The 16,555-nt window shown below is 39.7% G+C and overlaps 1 protein-coding gene across 1 annotated transcript in view; it reads left to right on the forward strand.

Annotated features, from left to right (window-relative positions):
- LOC138146721 (aldehyde oxidase 2-like) overlaps positions 1-16,555 on the forward strand; it is a 133,295-nt gene that overhangs the window by 15,158 nt on the left and 101,582 nt on the right. Inside the window, exons 3-6 of the mRNA XM_069068822.1 lie at positions 6,050-6,146; positions 8,075-8,183; positions 11,342-11,468; positions 16,220-16,281. Coding sequence (XP_068924923.1) covers positions 6,050-6,146; positions 8,075-8,183; positions 11,342-11,468; positions 16,220-16,281 — 395 coding nt within the window. The remainder of the gene's footprint in view (positions 1-6,049; positions 6,147-8,074; positions 8,184-11,341; positions 11,469-16,219; positions 16,282-16,555) is intronic.

Genomic DNA, 16,555 nt, shown 5'->3' on the forward strand with positions numbered 1-16,555 from the left:
CACACACACACACACACACACACACACACACACACACACACACACACACCCTCACTTTCCATGTTGAATTATGTAGCTCTTCAAAATAATATGCATTCAATAATGTGCAAATGTAAGGAACTGTCCTTCAAAGAACCAGAAATTGTTTTTAGAGCAACCTTAGTCAAAGTCCAAGACTTTGGAGAAAAACCCAACATTAGTCTATTGTACCATTCACTGTTGCAGACATCATAACAGCCAATTCAGTTAACTACACAGTAGAGAGACAGTACTGGCATTGGAGTCAGAAAAGCTGGGTGAGAGTCTGCAATTATGATCTGGGATAAGTCACTTAACTGGTAATATGACCTTCAGCAAATCACCTGGGTTGGAAGGGATGTATATAGTGCATACTATAAGCCAAGCACTGGGCTAAGTGCTTTACAAATGTTATCTCACTTGATCTTCAAAAACCCTGAAACGTATGTGCTATTATTATTCCCATTTTACAGTTGAGGAAACTGAGGCAAACAGAGGGTAAGGGACTTACCCAAGGTCACACAATTAGTGAGTGTTTGAGGTTGGATTAGAACTCAGATCATAGTGATTCCAGACCCAGCACTGTATTTACTTAGCCTATCTCAGTCTCAGTTTCCTCACATGTAAGATGTACATAATAAAAATTGTACTATCTTCTTCATAAGGCTGTGTAGTTAGACTCAAATTAGAGAATGTGTGTAAAGCATTTTGTAAACTTTAGAGCTCTATATGCAGTTAAGTGTTTATTAATAACAAAGATGATATGAACAATTGAATGAAAAATAGTAGGCTTGTATACTACTGGAATATCACATGTACCGAAGTAAGCAAATGCAACATATATAGAAATTAATACCAAGGAATTTCAAGAGGGAAAGACTAATAAAATCTGGGGGAAATTGGGGAAAAAGTAGGAGATGATATTGGGACTATGCTTGGAAGGAAGCCTAGGGATTCTATGAAAAGAGGTGAGGACAGAGTGCTTTCCAGACATGGAGGACCATGTCTACAAAGTCAGAGAGGTGGGAAATAGAATGTCACAGATGAGGAACATCTGGGAAGCCAATTTGACTGAAACAGAGGGTGCATGATGGAGAGGAGGAGACATGAAATAAAGCTGGACGACAGATAAAAAACCAACGGTGGACTCGGTCAATGAGGATTTATTAAGCATTTCTTAAGCACTGAACTAAGCCTGCAGATACAAAAAAAAAGCAAACATACCGTGTCTGGCCACAAGGATCTCACATTTTAATGCATCCTAACTGCATTCTAACATGCAAACATTCTAATATGTGCATACAAGACATATGCAAAGTAGATGAAAAGTAATCTCACAGAGAAGGCTCTAGTAATAGAGAAGGACCTGAAAAGGTCTCCTGCAAAATGTGGTATTTTAATTGAGTCCTGAAGGATTCTCAAGAAGTCGAGTTGCAATAAGAAGGGAGATATTCTGGGCATGAGCAGGGCCTTTAAGTTCATACTGAGGATTTGGAAATGTATCCTAGAGGCTTAATAAGGAATCATTAAAGATTTTTGAAGGGGAGGGGAGAGGGTGAGACATGAGTCAGATTTGTGTTTTAGGAATATCAATATGGCATCTATGCAGAAGATGGATTGGAAAGTGGAAGCAGGGAAACCAATATGGAAGCTATGGCAATAATCCAGATGAGAGGTGATGAGGGCCTTAAGTAGGGTGGAGGCTGTATAAGTAGACAGAAGGGGAGAGATGTAAAAGATGTTGTAGAGATGACAATGTCTTGGCAACTGATCAGTTATGGGAGTTGTCAAGATCTCCTTGGATCCTGACTCTGCTATTATGCAGTGTTAGCTATCCCTCCTTGCTTTATGTCATCTGCAAACTTGAAAAGGTTTACATCTATGCCTTTATCCTAATCATTAATAAAAATGTTAATAGCACAGGGCTAAACACAGATCTCTAGGGAAATACACTGGAGACCTCCTCCCACAATAAAATGGAACCATTAATGACTACTCTTTGAGTCTAGCCATTCAACCAGTTCTGAATCCTTCTAATTATATTGTTATCCACATAGCTCCATCTTTTCCAAAAGAATGGCTTCTCTGGACTTTCTAAAACACTCTGAAGGGCTTTGCTAAAATCTACCCATTTCTCTGCTCTACCAATTTAGAAACAGAAGGAGAAGAAAAAAGAGGAGGAGGAGAAAGAGGAGGAGAAGGAAGAAAGAAAAGAAAAAAGATAAGAAAGGAAAGGAAAAGAAAAAGAAAGAAAGAAATCAGATTATTCTTGTATAACCTATCCTTGACGTTGCCACATTGGCTCTTTGGGATCAGCACGTCCTTTTCCAGATGTTCATCAGTCATATCTGCAATATTACATCCTAGAATTTTGCTAGGAATGAAAGTCAAGATCATTGGTCTATCCATTCCATTCTCTATCACTGGAAAAAAAAATCAAAATGACATTTGCCCTCCTCCTGTTCTCCATAGTCTTTAAAATATTACTGCCATTGGTTCAGCAGTCCCATTTGCCAGTTCTTTCAATAGTATGAGGATGTTGTCATCTGAATCAGGGTACCAAACAATATCAAAGAGCACCTAAGTGCCCTATTATTATCTTCTTACTTGTCTTGAGTATTGGTCTCCTATCAGCCGCATTTATTCTGTCCTTTCCAGTCTGACAACGGCCATATTTGACAAACAAAGCAGAACCAGAATGAAAATTAGGCAAACTTTCCTTCTCATTTGTTATCTTCGTCCAAGTCAGCCCAAATCGCTGTCCTGTCTCTGCCTGGAAACTCTTCTTTCCTAAAAGAGATTTTTTTTTTAACTTAAAACTTTGTTATTATTGTTGTTGTTGTTCTTTTCCTCCTTCATTCTCATTTCCCACCTCGGCTTGTTCTGAGCTTTCTCACTGTAGACGCTTCTTCCAGGATCATGCCTTGCTTTGGCACCCTCAGTTACTTTCTTCATCTCCTTCTATACATAGCTTTTTAAAAATCTAATTGGTTGCTGTGTTCTCTGGGTATCCATATCAACTTCTTCAGACAATTCCCTGTAACAAGGCATAGAGTATCTTGGTCCACAGGTCTAAATATATTGAGTTGGGTTAACCCAAATCCCCAAATAGGACCTTTCCCTTCTGGATAGCTTTTGTTCATTCATTTGTTTATCTCTTCATTCATTCATTGTCCACAGAAGCCATTCTTTTGGAAAAGATCCTCTTGATCCATAAGTGCAGTGGTAGAGTGAATTTGTGGTGTTGAAGCTTCTTCCACCAAGTCAGGCAGGCAGCTCATCATCTCAGGACTTCCTAGGGATGTTGAAGGGACAGACATTTAGGGTCACATAGCTGGCACAGTGTTCTCATCTTACATGGAGTTTAGGCTCCAGCCTCTCGGCACACAAGCAAAAATCATGTATAGTCAACATTATCCTTGAAAATCCTTTAAATCAGCTGTCTTGGAATTGATCCTTCTCATCGAAAGCCTGTACATCTTTGGCAAGAAGTTCAGGAATGTGTAGATGCTAAAAGCCTTTTATCCTAACATATTGCCATTGAAAGGCACACATTTGCAATATGTGTCTTATAGTCATAATTTTAACATATTTTCAGTATCCACTAATGCCTTCACTACCTCTATTTATCTAGAAATGCCACTACATTTATCCCTTGCACATTACAGGGCTTAGGGGACACAGCATCCTTGCAATCTGGAAAATCCACATAAAATTTTTTGGCCCTCCCTTTGGATCAGAGAAGAAGTCTGGATTATTATGGTATTAAAAGATAAAATATGTTGATATTATATAATACTATAGTTATTTTATGCATTTTTAAGTTTCTAAACATTTTCTGTGTCATCTGCTGGCCTTCACTTCTTTGGCTTCTGCAAAACTCCCCCCAAATTTGCATTTAATTTCTTATGCCAACCCATGACATATTGAAACTGCAATGTGGAAGGGATAACTGTAGTTTCTTATTCATATAGAATCTAACTTGAGGCAAAATTCCTTCCATATAACCCAATGGCTACAGAGGATAGGATACAGAGCTGAGCAAAGGGCTAACTGATGGGGAATATTTTCTTTCCAATGTGGACATTGGAAACAAGCAGGAGTGCTCTGACCCAAGGAGGGAAGCAAGAGACAAGCTCCTTCTCCAAGAGGAAGACTTGGTGGGCATTTCTCTCACACAACAAAAGGCTTCAAGGCATAGACTGCTAATGCTCCAGTCTCCTCCTGTCTTCTCCATGCTTCACTCAGCTTCCAAAATGCTTTAGGTCAGGGTACATGACGCTCTGCCCCATTCCTCAATAAACTCTAGTAGCTCCCCCATGAGCCCTATGATCAATTAGAAACCCCTATGTTTGGCTTTTAAAGCCCTTCACAATATGGCTTCCTCCTCCTTTTGCAGTCATCTTACATTTAATTCCCTTCCATGATCTCTATGATTTAGAATAATAGAAAAGTACATGTGTGTAAATATATGAGACACATGTGTACTTGCATGTACATGTGTGTACATATATGTATACATGCATTTGTGTATATTGATGTATATACATACAGAAATGTGTGTGTGATGTATATATTGGGGGATTTTCCTAGAGCACAGATCCTATGAGCCTTCCAGAGAATAATTCCTCCCACCTAAGTCCATTTGACGGAAAGTAAATAAATCAAGAGGGAAGGCTAGCCCAGGGGTGGGGAACCTTTGACCTCGGGCCTCAAGGTCACATGAGGCCCTCTAGTCCTCAACTGTGGCCCTTTGACCGAATCTAGGCTTCACAATTCTGTGAGGTTTGGATTCAGTCAAAGGGCCCGACAAAGGTTCTCAAGAGCATCTTATATCAATTAAATGTCAGAGTCAATATGAAAATACAGAGATGAGTATCCTGACTCAGAAGTCCATTCTTTAACTGTTATCACAGGAGTGCCATAAGTAAGGCAATCAAGGCTTCACCTATGGGTGTCAAAACTTAAAGGGTATTGACAACACTCGAACTCTTTCAAGAGGTGGAAACAGCTGAATAATAATAATTAAAAATTAATAAATAATTAGCTATAATCAGAAGCTACTAGATGATGTCTTCCCTGGTCTCCTCTTTCTCCATCCTGGGACAGACGGCAAAGGGAGCCTCTCCGAGGTGCCCCAAATCAGGTCCGTTCAGGGCAGGGGCGTTTCCCTGTAGTTAATGTCATTAGAGCATCAGAATGGCTAGGTGCATGGAAGGTCTAAGACGGTGGAAACTTCCCTTCGAGATGAAATCAGGCTGGGTGTCTACTTTACACCCTGCTTCTGGCTACATTTCTTTAACCCCCAAGGCTACTATTTTGGGAAAGATGTTTCCTCCAAACGCACAGCACACACAGGTTTTAAAATTTGCTTAAATTTCCTCCAAGTATGTACGTGTGTGTGTGTGTGAGATACATGGATATGCACATTTACCTATGTTTTATGTGCGTGCACACATGTGTATAGTGATTTAAATGTTATTTCCTCCATGAGAGTTGTGAACTACCTGAGGGCAGGAATAGTGTTTTTGCTTTTCTTCATATTTCAGGATTTGTATATAGTAAGTGCTTAATAAATACCTGTTGATTGACTGACTGACTGATGGAAGGGATCAGGGTTAGTGAAGAAAGGCTAAATGATAGGCATAAAAAGCGCTAGATACTTTCACAGATGATCTGGGTTCCAGGCCTGGTTTTCTGGGCTTATCTACCATACCCATGGAGGAAGGAAATGTGTGTGTATGGGTTGGGGATGGTGAGGTGAGACTGGCAGGTCTTTGGGGAGGGGACGTAGGTAAAGGAAAGGTTGGTTCAGAAAATAACAGATGTTGGCTCTGGGAGCCATGCTTCAAGGACAGACTGATGGTTGAATTCCCTTAAGAGAATGTGTGACTTTGACCACACTGTATATATCAGCAACAGGAATTGCACCCAGTCTTCCTAATTCCAAGGCTGGCCCTCTATCCATGCTCTCTACAATAGGGACAAAATATGAGGAATCAAGTCTTTTCCTTGACTCCTATCTGTCTAGTCCGTCTCACAGGAACCAAATATGCTTGTGGAGGAGGCGGCTGTGGAGCCTGCACAGTGATGGTATCAAAGTGTGACCCCATTTCCAAGAAAATAAGGTATCCTTTCTAAAGATCTGAAAAACATCCGGCATGAAGTTCAATGGGAAACATTCCTTTTCTAGGCTTATGCTCTCATGTTCTCAGGAGAGACATTATTTAATACAACTCCTAACACTATCCACGGGTCCTGAAAATACCAGAATCCAAGGCATGGCTAAGACAGGGAAGGCAAAAGGCAGTGGGAGAAACACAATGAGGTGTCTTTATTCCTTGCTTCCTCCAACACCAGGCTGATTCCAAGCAAAATTGTAGATAGGAATACAAAGGTCATCTTAAGAAACTCCCAAATTACCTACTTCCCAAGTAAGTGCCCTCCTTCCTCAGCAAGTGCCCTCCTTCCTCAGCTGCCCAGATGGCCTCATAGTATCCCACATTATTGTAATGTTAATGGGACTTAAGATCTTCCTACCCATTAATAGGCCTCATGTGGAGCCCATTAAGTGAAGCTTACTTGGGGAGGTTTTGCTTGTAGGAAGGCTTTCACACATTTTGTTCATTTCTAATTAGGCACTGAGGCATGAGGGTTGTGATGTCTTCTGGCTCTGAGAAGTATACATATATATACACACACTCTGAGTTGGTATTTTGCTTTGGGGGGTCGATCATGAGAAGGATCTTGGGATTCCCTGGTCAAGATTCTGAGTGGCCGTATGTTCAGAGCTCCCCTACTGCTCAGATGTATAGGCTCTCTCCATCCAGGGATGTATGTAAAATATATAGTTGTTTCAGGCAGTCAGAGCCCTGTCTGTTGGTCTTTATTTCTCTGCTTGTATTTTCTCTGTTTTTTCTCTGAAGCTCAGAAAAAGCTGACTTTTCCCCTGAAGTTGTGAATGTAATTTAAAAAGATTATTGACCCCTTAAACACCTATCCTTCCTAGTAAAGCAGATCTAAGAACCTGTGCTAGTAGTCATCCATCCACTAGCTAGGTATGCCATTGTGGTTGCTGCTACAATTATCCTCAAACTCTCCACCAAAGTATTCCCAGAGGTCTTACTTGTAGACATCTGATATAGATCCATACATTCACAAGTGCCTACTGCTTGCCACTAATTATCCTTACATCCAAATTCTGACTCTGTGGTTGTCTAAAATCCTTTTTTTTTTTTAGTTTACAAGGCATTTCCCACACTACAACTCTGTGAAATGGTATAAGTTGTATTAACTACATTTTACAGATAGAAAAACTGAAGCTCAAAGATATTTGGTGACTTGCCTAACTTCTCATATTGAATAAATGTCAAAGCCAATATGAAAATACAGAGATAAGTATCCTGACACAGAAGTCCATTCTTTAACTATATCACAGTAGTGCCATAAGTAAGGCAATCGAGGCTTCACCTATGGGTGTCAAAACTTAGAGTATTGACAACACTTGAACTCTTTCGAGAGATAGGAACAATTGAAATTAGTACCCAGTCAATAAAGAATTAGCTATAAGCAGAAGCTACCAGATGATCTTTTCCCTAGCCCAGCTTCATCTTTCTCCATCCTGGGAAGAAGTTTCCCCAGCATCTGCCTCTGATGTGTCCCCTGATTCAATTTCTCCATTATGGATAACCTACAAGGTTATTTACTCCAAGTAAATGTGTCCCACGATCCAATGTTTCTCTACTCTAGGTGCCACCATTGCTAGCTGTGGTGCTTACCAATACTGCTTCTCAACCAGACTCCTAAAGGACCAGTACCATTCCAGTTTCACCCTGGGGGTTACTGATATTTATAACTGCTTCAAAGTCAGCAGAGAGGAGCTGAAGCTTTTATTTTCTTCAAAGAATACTTAAAGACTCTAAACCCTTGAAAGGTACCCACCTCCTGGCACTCACAAGCAATGAGGATTTTCCACTATTCACCACTCTCTTCCAGTAGACCCACCAAACATGATTGTATTACTGACCTTGATTATACTTGTGTATCAAATATGAAGACATTATGCCGTCACTGCTTGTCTGCTTCCCATCTGTTCTCTGCATGGAGCTGCAGTCACCACAGTGGAAGGTATTGGTAGCACCAGAACCAGGATTCATCCTATTCAGGTAAGAGCATGTTAGCTTTTTCTCATGAAATTAGAAATTGTTGACCTTATTGGTTATCTGTTTCAGCCTTCTCACTTTACAAATGAAGGAACCCTAAAAAACAAACAAAAAAACCCTGAATAAAATTAAAAAGGAGAGGAAAAAAAGCATTTGGAGTGGTCTTCCCTAGATGGGTGGCATTCAGGGGCATTCCTATCATTGATTCTTTAGCATTAGTTCAGACTTGGAGGGGCAGGTACATGGTGCAGTGAATAGAGCACAGACCCTGGAGTCAGGAGGACCTGAGCTCAAATTCAGCCTCAGACACTTAACAAAAACTAGTTGTGTGACCTTGGGCAAGTCACTTAACCCCAATTGCCCCTCCAAAAAGCAAAAAAAAAAAGTTCAGGCTTGGAATCAAACAGGCCACTGTGGAATCTCATCTGCCCTACAGCAGGCTATGAATGAAATTTTAGCCTTCCTCACCCTGACTCCAGATTCTAAGTTTCTTGCCTGGGACAAAAGTGGTGATGTCTTCCCAGTTCAAAACTTTATAGAGAGATGATAATCTGAATTAATCCTATCTGATCTCTAAAATGAGCCCTAATTGGTTGGCATCATAAACTAGGTGCTGCCTGATTATAGTGGGTACTTTCGAAAGGAAAGAGACTCATTACTTCAAAGCTTTATCCAAAGGTAGTTGGGTTTCTTTTTAATGTGCTATGCCAAATTGCAGTCCCTTTCATGTTTCATGTTAAAAATTATGAGCAGCCACATCTGCACCATTATAATTAATCCTGCAAAATCTGTACCCTTCATTCTTTCATCCTGGGTTCTTTAATATACAATTTATTCCTGGAGTTCACATTTCTTTGATTGATATTCATTGTTTAAGGCCTGGGCATTTTATCCTTAGTGTTATAAGCCTCTAAATAATGTAAGACTATAGTCTGAAAAAAAAAAAATGGTGGAACCCTGCAGCAAGAGGAAGCAAGCCTGCCTATGGTCACATGGCAGGTCCCTGAACAGAGTACAAACTACCACTCAGGTCTTCTGCCTTCTCATCTAATGTGCTTTTCTTTCTTTTTTTCTTTTTGGAGGGGGGAAGGTAGGGCAGTTGGGGTTAAATAACTTTCCCAAGGTCACATGGCTAGTTTTTTTGTGTGTTAAGTATCTGAGGCTGGATTTGAACTCAGTTCTTCCTGACTCCAGGGCCAGTGCTCTATTCACTGCACCACCTAGCCACCCCTCTAATGTGTTTTTCAACCCACCACACTGCCTCTGTCATTTTAAAAAACTTTTTCCCATCATATATCCTGTATTCACCATGCTATCTTAGCCTTGAAGTTCTAATTATGTAAGTAGAATTTTGATTTCCATCCATTGTCTGGCTGTCTTAGAAGGAATCAGCTGAAGACAGGAAAAAGGAGGTAATGAATTTTTCTGAAATTATGGTATTCCTCTTTCTTATTCTTGTTCTACTTTTGTGAAGCTGTAGTTAGGCACTGTGCTGAGTAAGTTCCCAATTTGATATGATAAAATCCAGGCTTCATCTCCAACAGTGGAATACTGGATTGGAACAATTCAATTCAACTCACCATTTACTGAGCATTTACTCTTGGCAGAGTCCTGTGTTCTAGGCAGGCAACAGTGGGAGATACAAAGTTTGGCAAGACTAATTCCCTACTCTTTCTGGAGTTTACAGTCTAATAGGGAAGGGGGGCAGGAGATACACATGCACAAATTAATCTAATAAATATGCATAGTAATGTGAACTCAATGTGAAATCCCCGTAGGAAAAGAATCTATGTTCTAAAGAATATATAATCTTTATTAGTATTATTTTAAAAATTATTATAGAAGTATATCATTTCTATTTACATCTATTATACAAATAGCAAGCTTGGCTTAATCTTTTTACAAATCCTAGAGTAAAAATCCATGTTTAAATTCACTTATCTTTGCACTTTAAGGGTGGCTTCTGTTCCTGACTTCAACAAAACACTGGGGACTTTGAAGAAAAGTCATTTTCCCAGCATTTGGCTCACTTTATAAAAATCTAGATACATATCGGGCAGCTAGGTGGCGCAGTGAATAGAGCACTGGCCCTGGAATCAGGAGGACCTGAGTTCAAATTTGGCCTCAGACACCTAACATAAAAACTAGCTGTGTGACCTTGGGCAAGTCACTTAACCCCAATTGCCCTCCAAAAAGCAAAAGAAACTATCTAGATACATAAAGGAATAAGACAATTAATTTTAAAGTAGTCTGTTGACACATTCGATGACACATTTATCCTCTAACACTCTCACAAGAGAGTGTTAGTGGCAACCAGACAGGGTTGGCAATTCCAGGAGCTCAGTCCATACATAGAGTGAGGTTTTAGTTTTGTTTTTTTTTCTGAATAAAAATTAGTGATAAGGCTTGCATGGCATTGTGGGGAAAGCCCTAGATTTGGAATCAGGGGGCCTTGGTTCAAAATCAAAACTGGTCTAGAACAACTAGACTAAATTCTGGTTGGTCAACTTACTAGTGGAAGGGAATAAGTATTTATATGGTACCTACTATGTTCCAGGAACTGTGCTAAGCTCTTTATAAATATTATCTCATTTGCTCCTCACAACATCCCTATAAGGAAGGTGCTGATATTAGCCCCTTTTTACAATTGAAAAAACTGAGGCAAATAGAGGTTAAATGATTTATCCAGGACCACACAGCTAGTAAGTGTCTGAGGCTAGATTTGAACGGTCTTCCTGACTGCAGACCCATATACACTGTACCACTTAGTTGCTTCAACTTACTCTGTGTGACCTTGAGAAAGTCATTTCTTTGGGCATTGGCTTCTCCATCTATGAAATGAGGGAACTGGACAAGTTCAGGAGCTCCTAACCTAGTCCTCAAGGGGTCTGTGAGTAGATTTCAGGGAATCTAAGAACTTGGATGGGGGTGGGAGGTGAGGGGAATTACATCTTTATTTTCACTAACTCTAACTGAAATTTAGCCTTTCCTTCAATTATGAATGTAGGCATCAAAGGTCATTGGGGGATGAAGGGTCATCACGAGATGGTCATAGGCATAATAGGCACAGAAAAGGTTAGGAAGCCCTGGACTAGATGATCTCTAAGGATTGTTCTAGCTCTGAATCCTATAATCTTGTGCCTACATGTACAACAACCCAGGAGAGGATTGCGAAAGGACATGGCACTCAGTGTGGATTCTGCACCCCAGGGATGGTGATGTCCTTGTATGCTCTCCTCAGGAACCACCCAGAGCCCTCTCCACAACAGCTGACTGAAGCCCTGGGAGGTAGGTTTAGATAAAGGAGGAATTGGGATGGAGGTGGGGAGGGCAGGTAAAAAACCTATTACATTTAACCCTGTGAGGAACAAACTTTCTAAGCCTGTGAATTCAACCAGCTGTTAACCTATGTTTGCCCTTTACTGGATTGGAAAATCTGGGGAAGACTACTGAGCTCTTAGCATCCTCAAGATATGGCAAATAGATCAATTATTAATAGTAACCTAGTGTTTTCCCTATGAGGAATCAGGAGAAGAAGAATGAAATTGTCAAATCTTATACAAGAACAGGGGAGGTGATGTAAAGTCAAGCACAAACAGCTTTCCAGAGGACTGCCGCTGTGGCAGCTTCAAGATTCTGATTACATAGTATAGTGAACTCCTTATTTATTCAGCAGTAAATTAAAGCAAAACACTCACAGAAAGCAAAGTACAGCATTCACAATGTCATAATATAACAAGTTATCACTAAAGTGGTCACATAGTTTTCACCAAAGTGGCCACATAGTTTTAAGCAAAAGATATCATTCAGTAAGTCTGTAAACTCAGTCATCCTTAAGGAGCAAGTCTCTTTAAGGGACACAAAGTTCCCCACCCCTAGGTCACATTGTCTTAATCTCTCAATCAAAAAGTCTTTCTTCTTAATTCTCCAATTAGTTTCCAATCATCCTTAAGAGGTACAAAATACAGTTCTCCCATCCCTAGGTGGGAACTTGTATGTGGGTCTGTGTTCTCCCACCCCTAGGCCATAGCAAATCATGGTCTTCTCAGTCATCATTAAGTACCCAAGGAGACCTCTTTTCATCTTGACTCAAGACTGGCTCTCAAATTCCATGGTTCTTCTTCCATGGGTCCAGCTCCTGCCTGAATCTACCCAACTGTCACCTGGATTCAAAGTTAGGCAGTGCTCAGCTCCTAATCAAGCTCCTCATCCAGTTCCTGTTCCATATTGAAGCTCACAGTGCCCAGTTCCCCTGAAGTCCTTCACAGTTTCTGTTTCTTGGAAGACAAAGCTTAACAGGGCCAAAGCAACATTCATGCACATTGCCGGCACCATCATCAATTTACTATCTGCCTGTGAAATCAACACAGAACTCAACACAAATCATCAGTACAGTCTCAGGGCCTCTGAATCCCTCCTCCTCCAGGACTTCTGTAAACAGACAACAAGAAAATCCTCTTTTAGGGCTTCTGTACAAAGTATCACAAACAGAAATCAACACAGACAGTACAGACAAACAGAGTGTCTGGCCACCACCAACCATGTTTCCCTTATCAGTTCTGCCACCACAAGTGCTCTCTTCTCAGATCTGCTCTCTCCCAGCTTGGGCTACTCCTTATATATGGTCATTAGCTCCTCCCCTTCCTGTTGCATCAACAACAAAGGTTCACAAGTTATGGGGTTCACAAGTTGTGGGGTACACAAGTTCTGTTTCTTAACAAAAGACTTGATATAATCATGGGCAAGGCTTAAAAGAAACTTGAGCTGAAACAAGGTGCTAAATAATTAAATAGTTGAAACAAGGGGTTAAGTACTTCTTTGCTTGGCATTACAGATGAGACAAGGGCAGATTCTAAAAAGTTTGAGGGGAGTGGGAGAGCAGGTAAAGAGCAATACAGGAATTAAAAAGTGGAAAAAAAACACCTAAATTCAGATCTTGTAACCAAAGTTCTTCAATTCCAAAAAAAAAAAACATATTGAGTAATTATTATGCACCAGTCACTGACCTAAGGCCAAGGAATACTATATTGAAAAACAAATCAAAATAATCTCTGCCTTTAGGGAACTTATATTCTATTGGGGGAAATCTGACAAATACACAGATTAGTATAAACAAAGATAGATTGCAATAAGGATACATGAGATAAATTAGTCTAAGGAAATTTGAGGAGACAGAGATTCTCCCATCTGACTGAGATCAGGGAATGCTTTATGGAGGAGATAGTACCTAATTTGGACTTTGAAAGAAGATTTTCCATAGGTGAAGTTGTAAGGGGAGTACCTTCCAAGCATGTAGCATGTGAGGAGAGGGCAGGACTAGATAATGGACTAGCTAGTTGTACACAAAGTGGAGAAATGGGAAATAAGTCTGGAAAGGGTTGGAGCCAGATCATAGAGGTCTGTAAACACCAGGCTAAGGCATTTGTATTTTATGCTATAGGTTATAGAAAGTGTTTGGAAGTTGCTGATCAGGAGAAACATGGTCAGCCCTGTGTATTAGAATGATCTTTTTGGTAGTCATGCAAAGGATAGATGTTAAATGAGAGAGACTAAAGGCAGGGATGCTAGTTAGGAAACCAAGACGATAGTCCAGGTGAGGGTTAATCCAGGCTAGATAAGAGTGGTAGCATTGTGACTACAGAGAGGGGCAGAACTTTAAGAGATGTTATAGATGTCAAATTGGTGAAACCCAACAACTATTTGTAGGGGGGTAGGGAAAGAATGAGAGAAAGAGCAAAGAAGAGTCCAAGATGATCCCAAGGTTTCAAACATAGACAAGTGGGGAAGACAGTGATGCTGTCCATTGGTTGGAAGGAAAGACAATTTTAGTGGTAACAGCCTTTTTATATCTTAGGCTTTATAGTTTGCAAAGTGCTTTACACATACTAATTTCACAATAACTCTGTGATATAGATGCCATTATTCCCCCATTTTACAGATCAGTTGAACAACTGAGTCTGGGAGAGGTTAAATGATTTGCCTAGGATAATACAAACTATTAAGTGTCAGGGGTGGGATTTGATCAGTTCTTCCTGACTCTTAAGTCCAGCATTCTTTATACTCCACCTAGCTACCTGAACAAAATACTTGTAGGTCATCCCAGTGGATGTCTTACAAGGAATTGGGAATGTTGAATTGGAAGGAAGGTGAAAATTTGGGGCTAGATATGGGAATCATCTGTGAAGAGATAATAATTAAACTAATGGAATAAAGTGAGGTCACTATGAATGAGAGCATAGAGAGACAGGAAGAGGGTCTAAGACTGAACCTTGTGAGACATTCATGCCAAAGGGATAAGAGGAGGAAGAACAAGCAAGAAAAAAAAAGACTAAGAAGAGATACCCAAACAAATAGGAGAACCAAGAGAGAGTAATATTACGGAAGCTAAGAAAGGAGAGAACATCAAGGAGGGAACTGTCAACAATGTCAAATACAGTTGAAAGATCAAGGAGAATGATGATTGAGAGCTAGCCAGAAACAAGACTATCAATGAGGAAATGGTTAAGAAGGATGAGGATTGAGAAAATACCATTGAATTTGGGGAACTGAGAAAGCATTGTTGATCTTGGAAAAAAGCAAGGGAATATGCATTTATGTAATGCCTGCTATGTGCCAGTTCCTATGCTAAGTGCTTGGTAAATATCTCATTTGAGCCGAGTGGAAGAAACAAAAAGTCAGAATGCAGGGCTCTATATACCTTCACTTAATCGTTTTATGTGTTGATATTATCTTTTGTCTGAACTTTGTCAGATTTTTAAAAACCTTTTCTTAACCTAAAGTGTCTCTAGTGTATTATCTGAAGCTTGGAAAGATGGCAGGTGCTTATATTGTATGATAATCAACTGTGAATTATTTAGCTCTTCTCAGCAATACAATGATCCAAGACAATTCCAAAGGAGTTATTATGAAAAATGCCATCCGCCTCCAGAGAAAAAATTGATTGAATCTGAATGCAGATTGAAGCATACTATTTTTTACCTTTTTTTGGGGGGGGATGTTTTCTTTCACAATATGACTAATATGGAAATGTGTTCTGCATGATTCCATATGTATAACACATAGCAAATTGCTTGCCTTCTCAAGGAGGAGAAAGGGGAGGGAGAGAATTTGGAACTCAAAATTTAAAAAAAACAAATGTTAAAAATTGTTTCTACATGTAATTGGAGAAAAATAAAATGTTAAATTAAAAAGATAATGGCAGATTTACTGTTACCTATATTTGATGTGTCTTGGACATTAGCTATACTTGTTTTAATTTGGAAACTTTCCCGGATTAATCCAAGTTGGAATAATAAGCCAAAAGAAGATAAATTGACTCTTTTGTAGTCAAACCCAAGACTGAACTAGGCCTGTGTAAGCCCAGTGTCTTAGAAGAGTCCTGGACCCTACTTTATGCATATATGTGTAACTATTGTTTTCTCAATTGGAAAGTAAGCTCCTTGAGGGCAAGAACTATTTGAGGCATAGAAGATAGAGTGCTGGCCTTAGACTCAGGGAAATCTAAGTATAAATCTTTCCTTTCACACTTACCAGGGACCCTGAGCAGTCACTTAATCCCTCCCAGAGCCAGTTTCCTCATTTAAAAAATGGGTATAATAATAGCCTCTACATGTTGGAAGGCCCAAATGAGACACCATGTGTAAAGGGTCCTGCGAACCTTAAAGGACTATAGAAATGCTAGTTGTATTGTTGTTCTTCTTATTATTAATTATTATTTTGTCTCTATCCCCAGCATCACAGGCAGAGCTTTATACATAGTAGGCATTTACTCAATCATCATTGATTCACTGATTTGAATAGATTATATCAGTTTAGACTAATGTCCCTTAATGTCCCTTCCAACTCTAAATCTGAAATCCTAAGCAGAGAGAGAATACTTTTTTTGTTCTCATTAGAGAAAACACTAATAGGATAAAAATCATGATTAAAGCCTTATTCCCTGACTTTAGAAATCCTAGTAAAGTCACATCAGCTCTAAGTTACTAAATAAGTCTCTAAAAATAAAACCCATTTACAAATTATATTTCCTCTACTTTTAGGTAACCTATGCCGATGCACTGGATATCGCTCAATTCTAGAAAGTAGCAAAACTTTCTGTGCAGTAAGTGGAAGACTGAGCGGGAGGGGGATAGTCTGAAGATTGGGCACAAATAATAGTCAGTTGCTCAAGGTATAGAAAAGATAACCCTTATGGAAAGGATTGAAAATCCTAGGGTTGTTTTGATGCTAAAATAGCCAGATCATTTTCTTATGCTTATTCATTGGCACTTTACCCATTTGCTGAGGGCAGGTAATCAGGTTATCAGAGGGAAATGTTGGACCCATCAAAAGAGTCAAGGGAATATAACCAGTGGGATTACTCTCTCTTATGCCAA

The sequence above is a fragment of the Petaurus breviceps genome, unplaced genomic scaffold (assembly GCF_028583685.1).
Source record: "Petaurus breviceps papuanus isolate PSGF00001 unplaced genomic scaffold, PetGlider_PUasm1.0 90769, whole genome shotgun sequence".
NCBI lineage: Eukaryota > Metazoa > Chordata > Mammalia > Diprotodontia > Petauridae > Petaurus > Petaurus breviceps.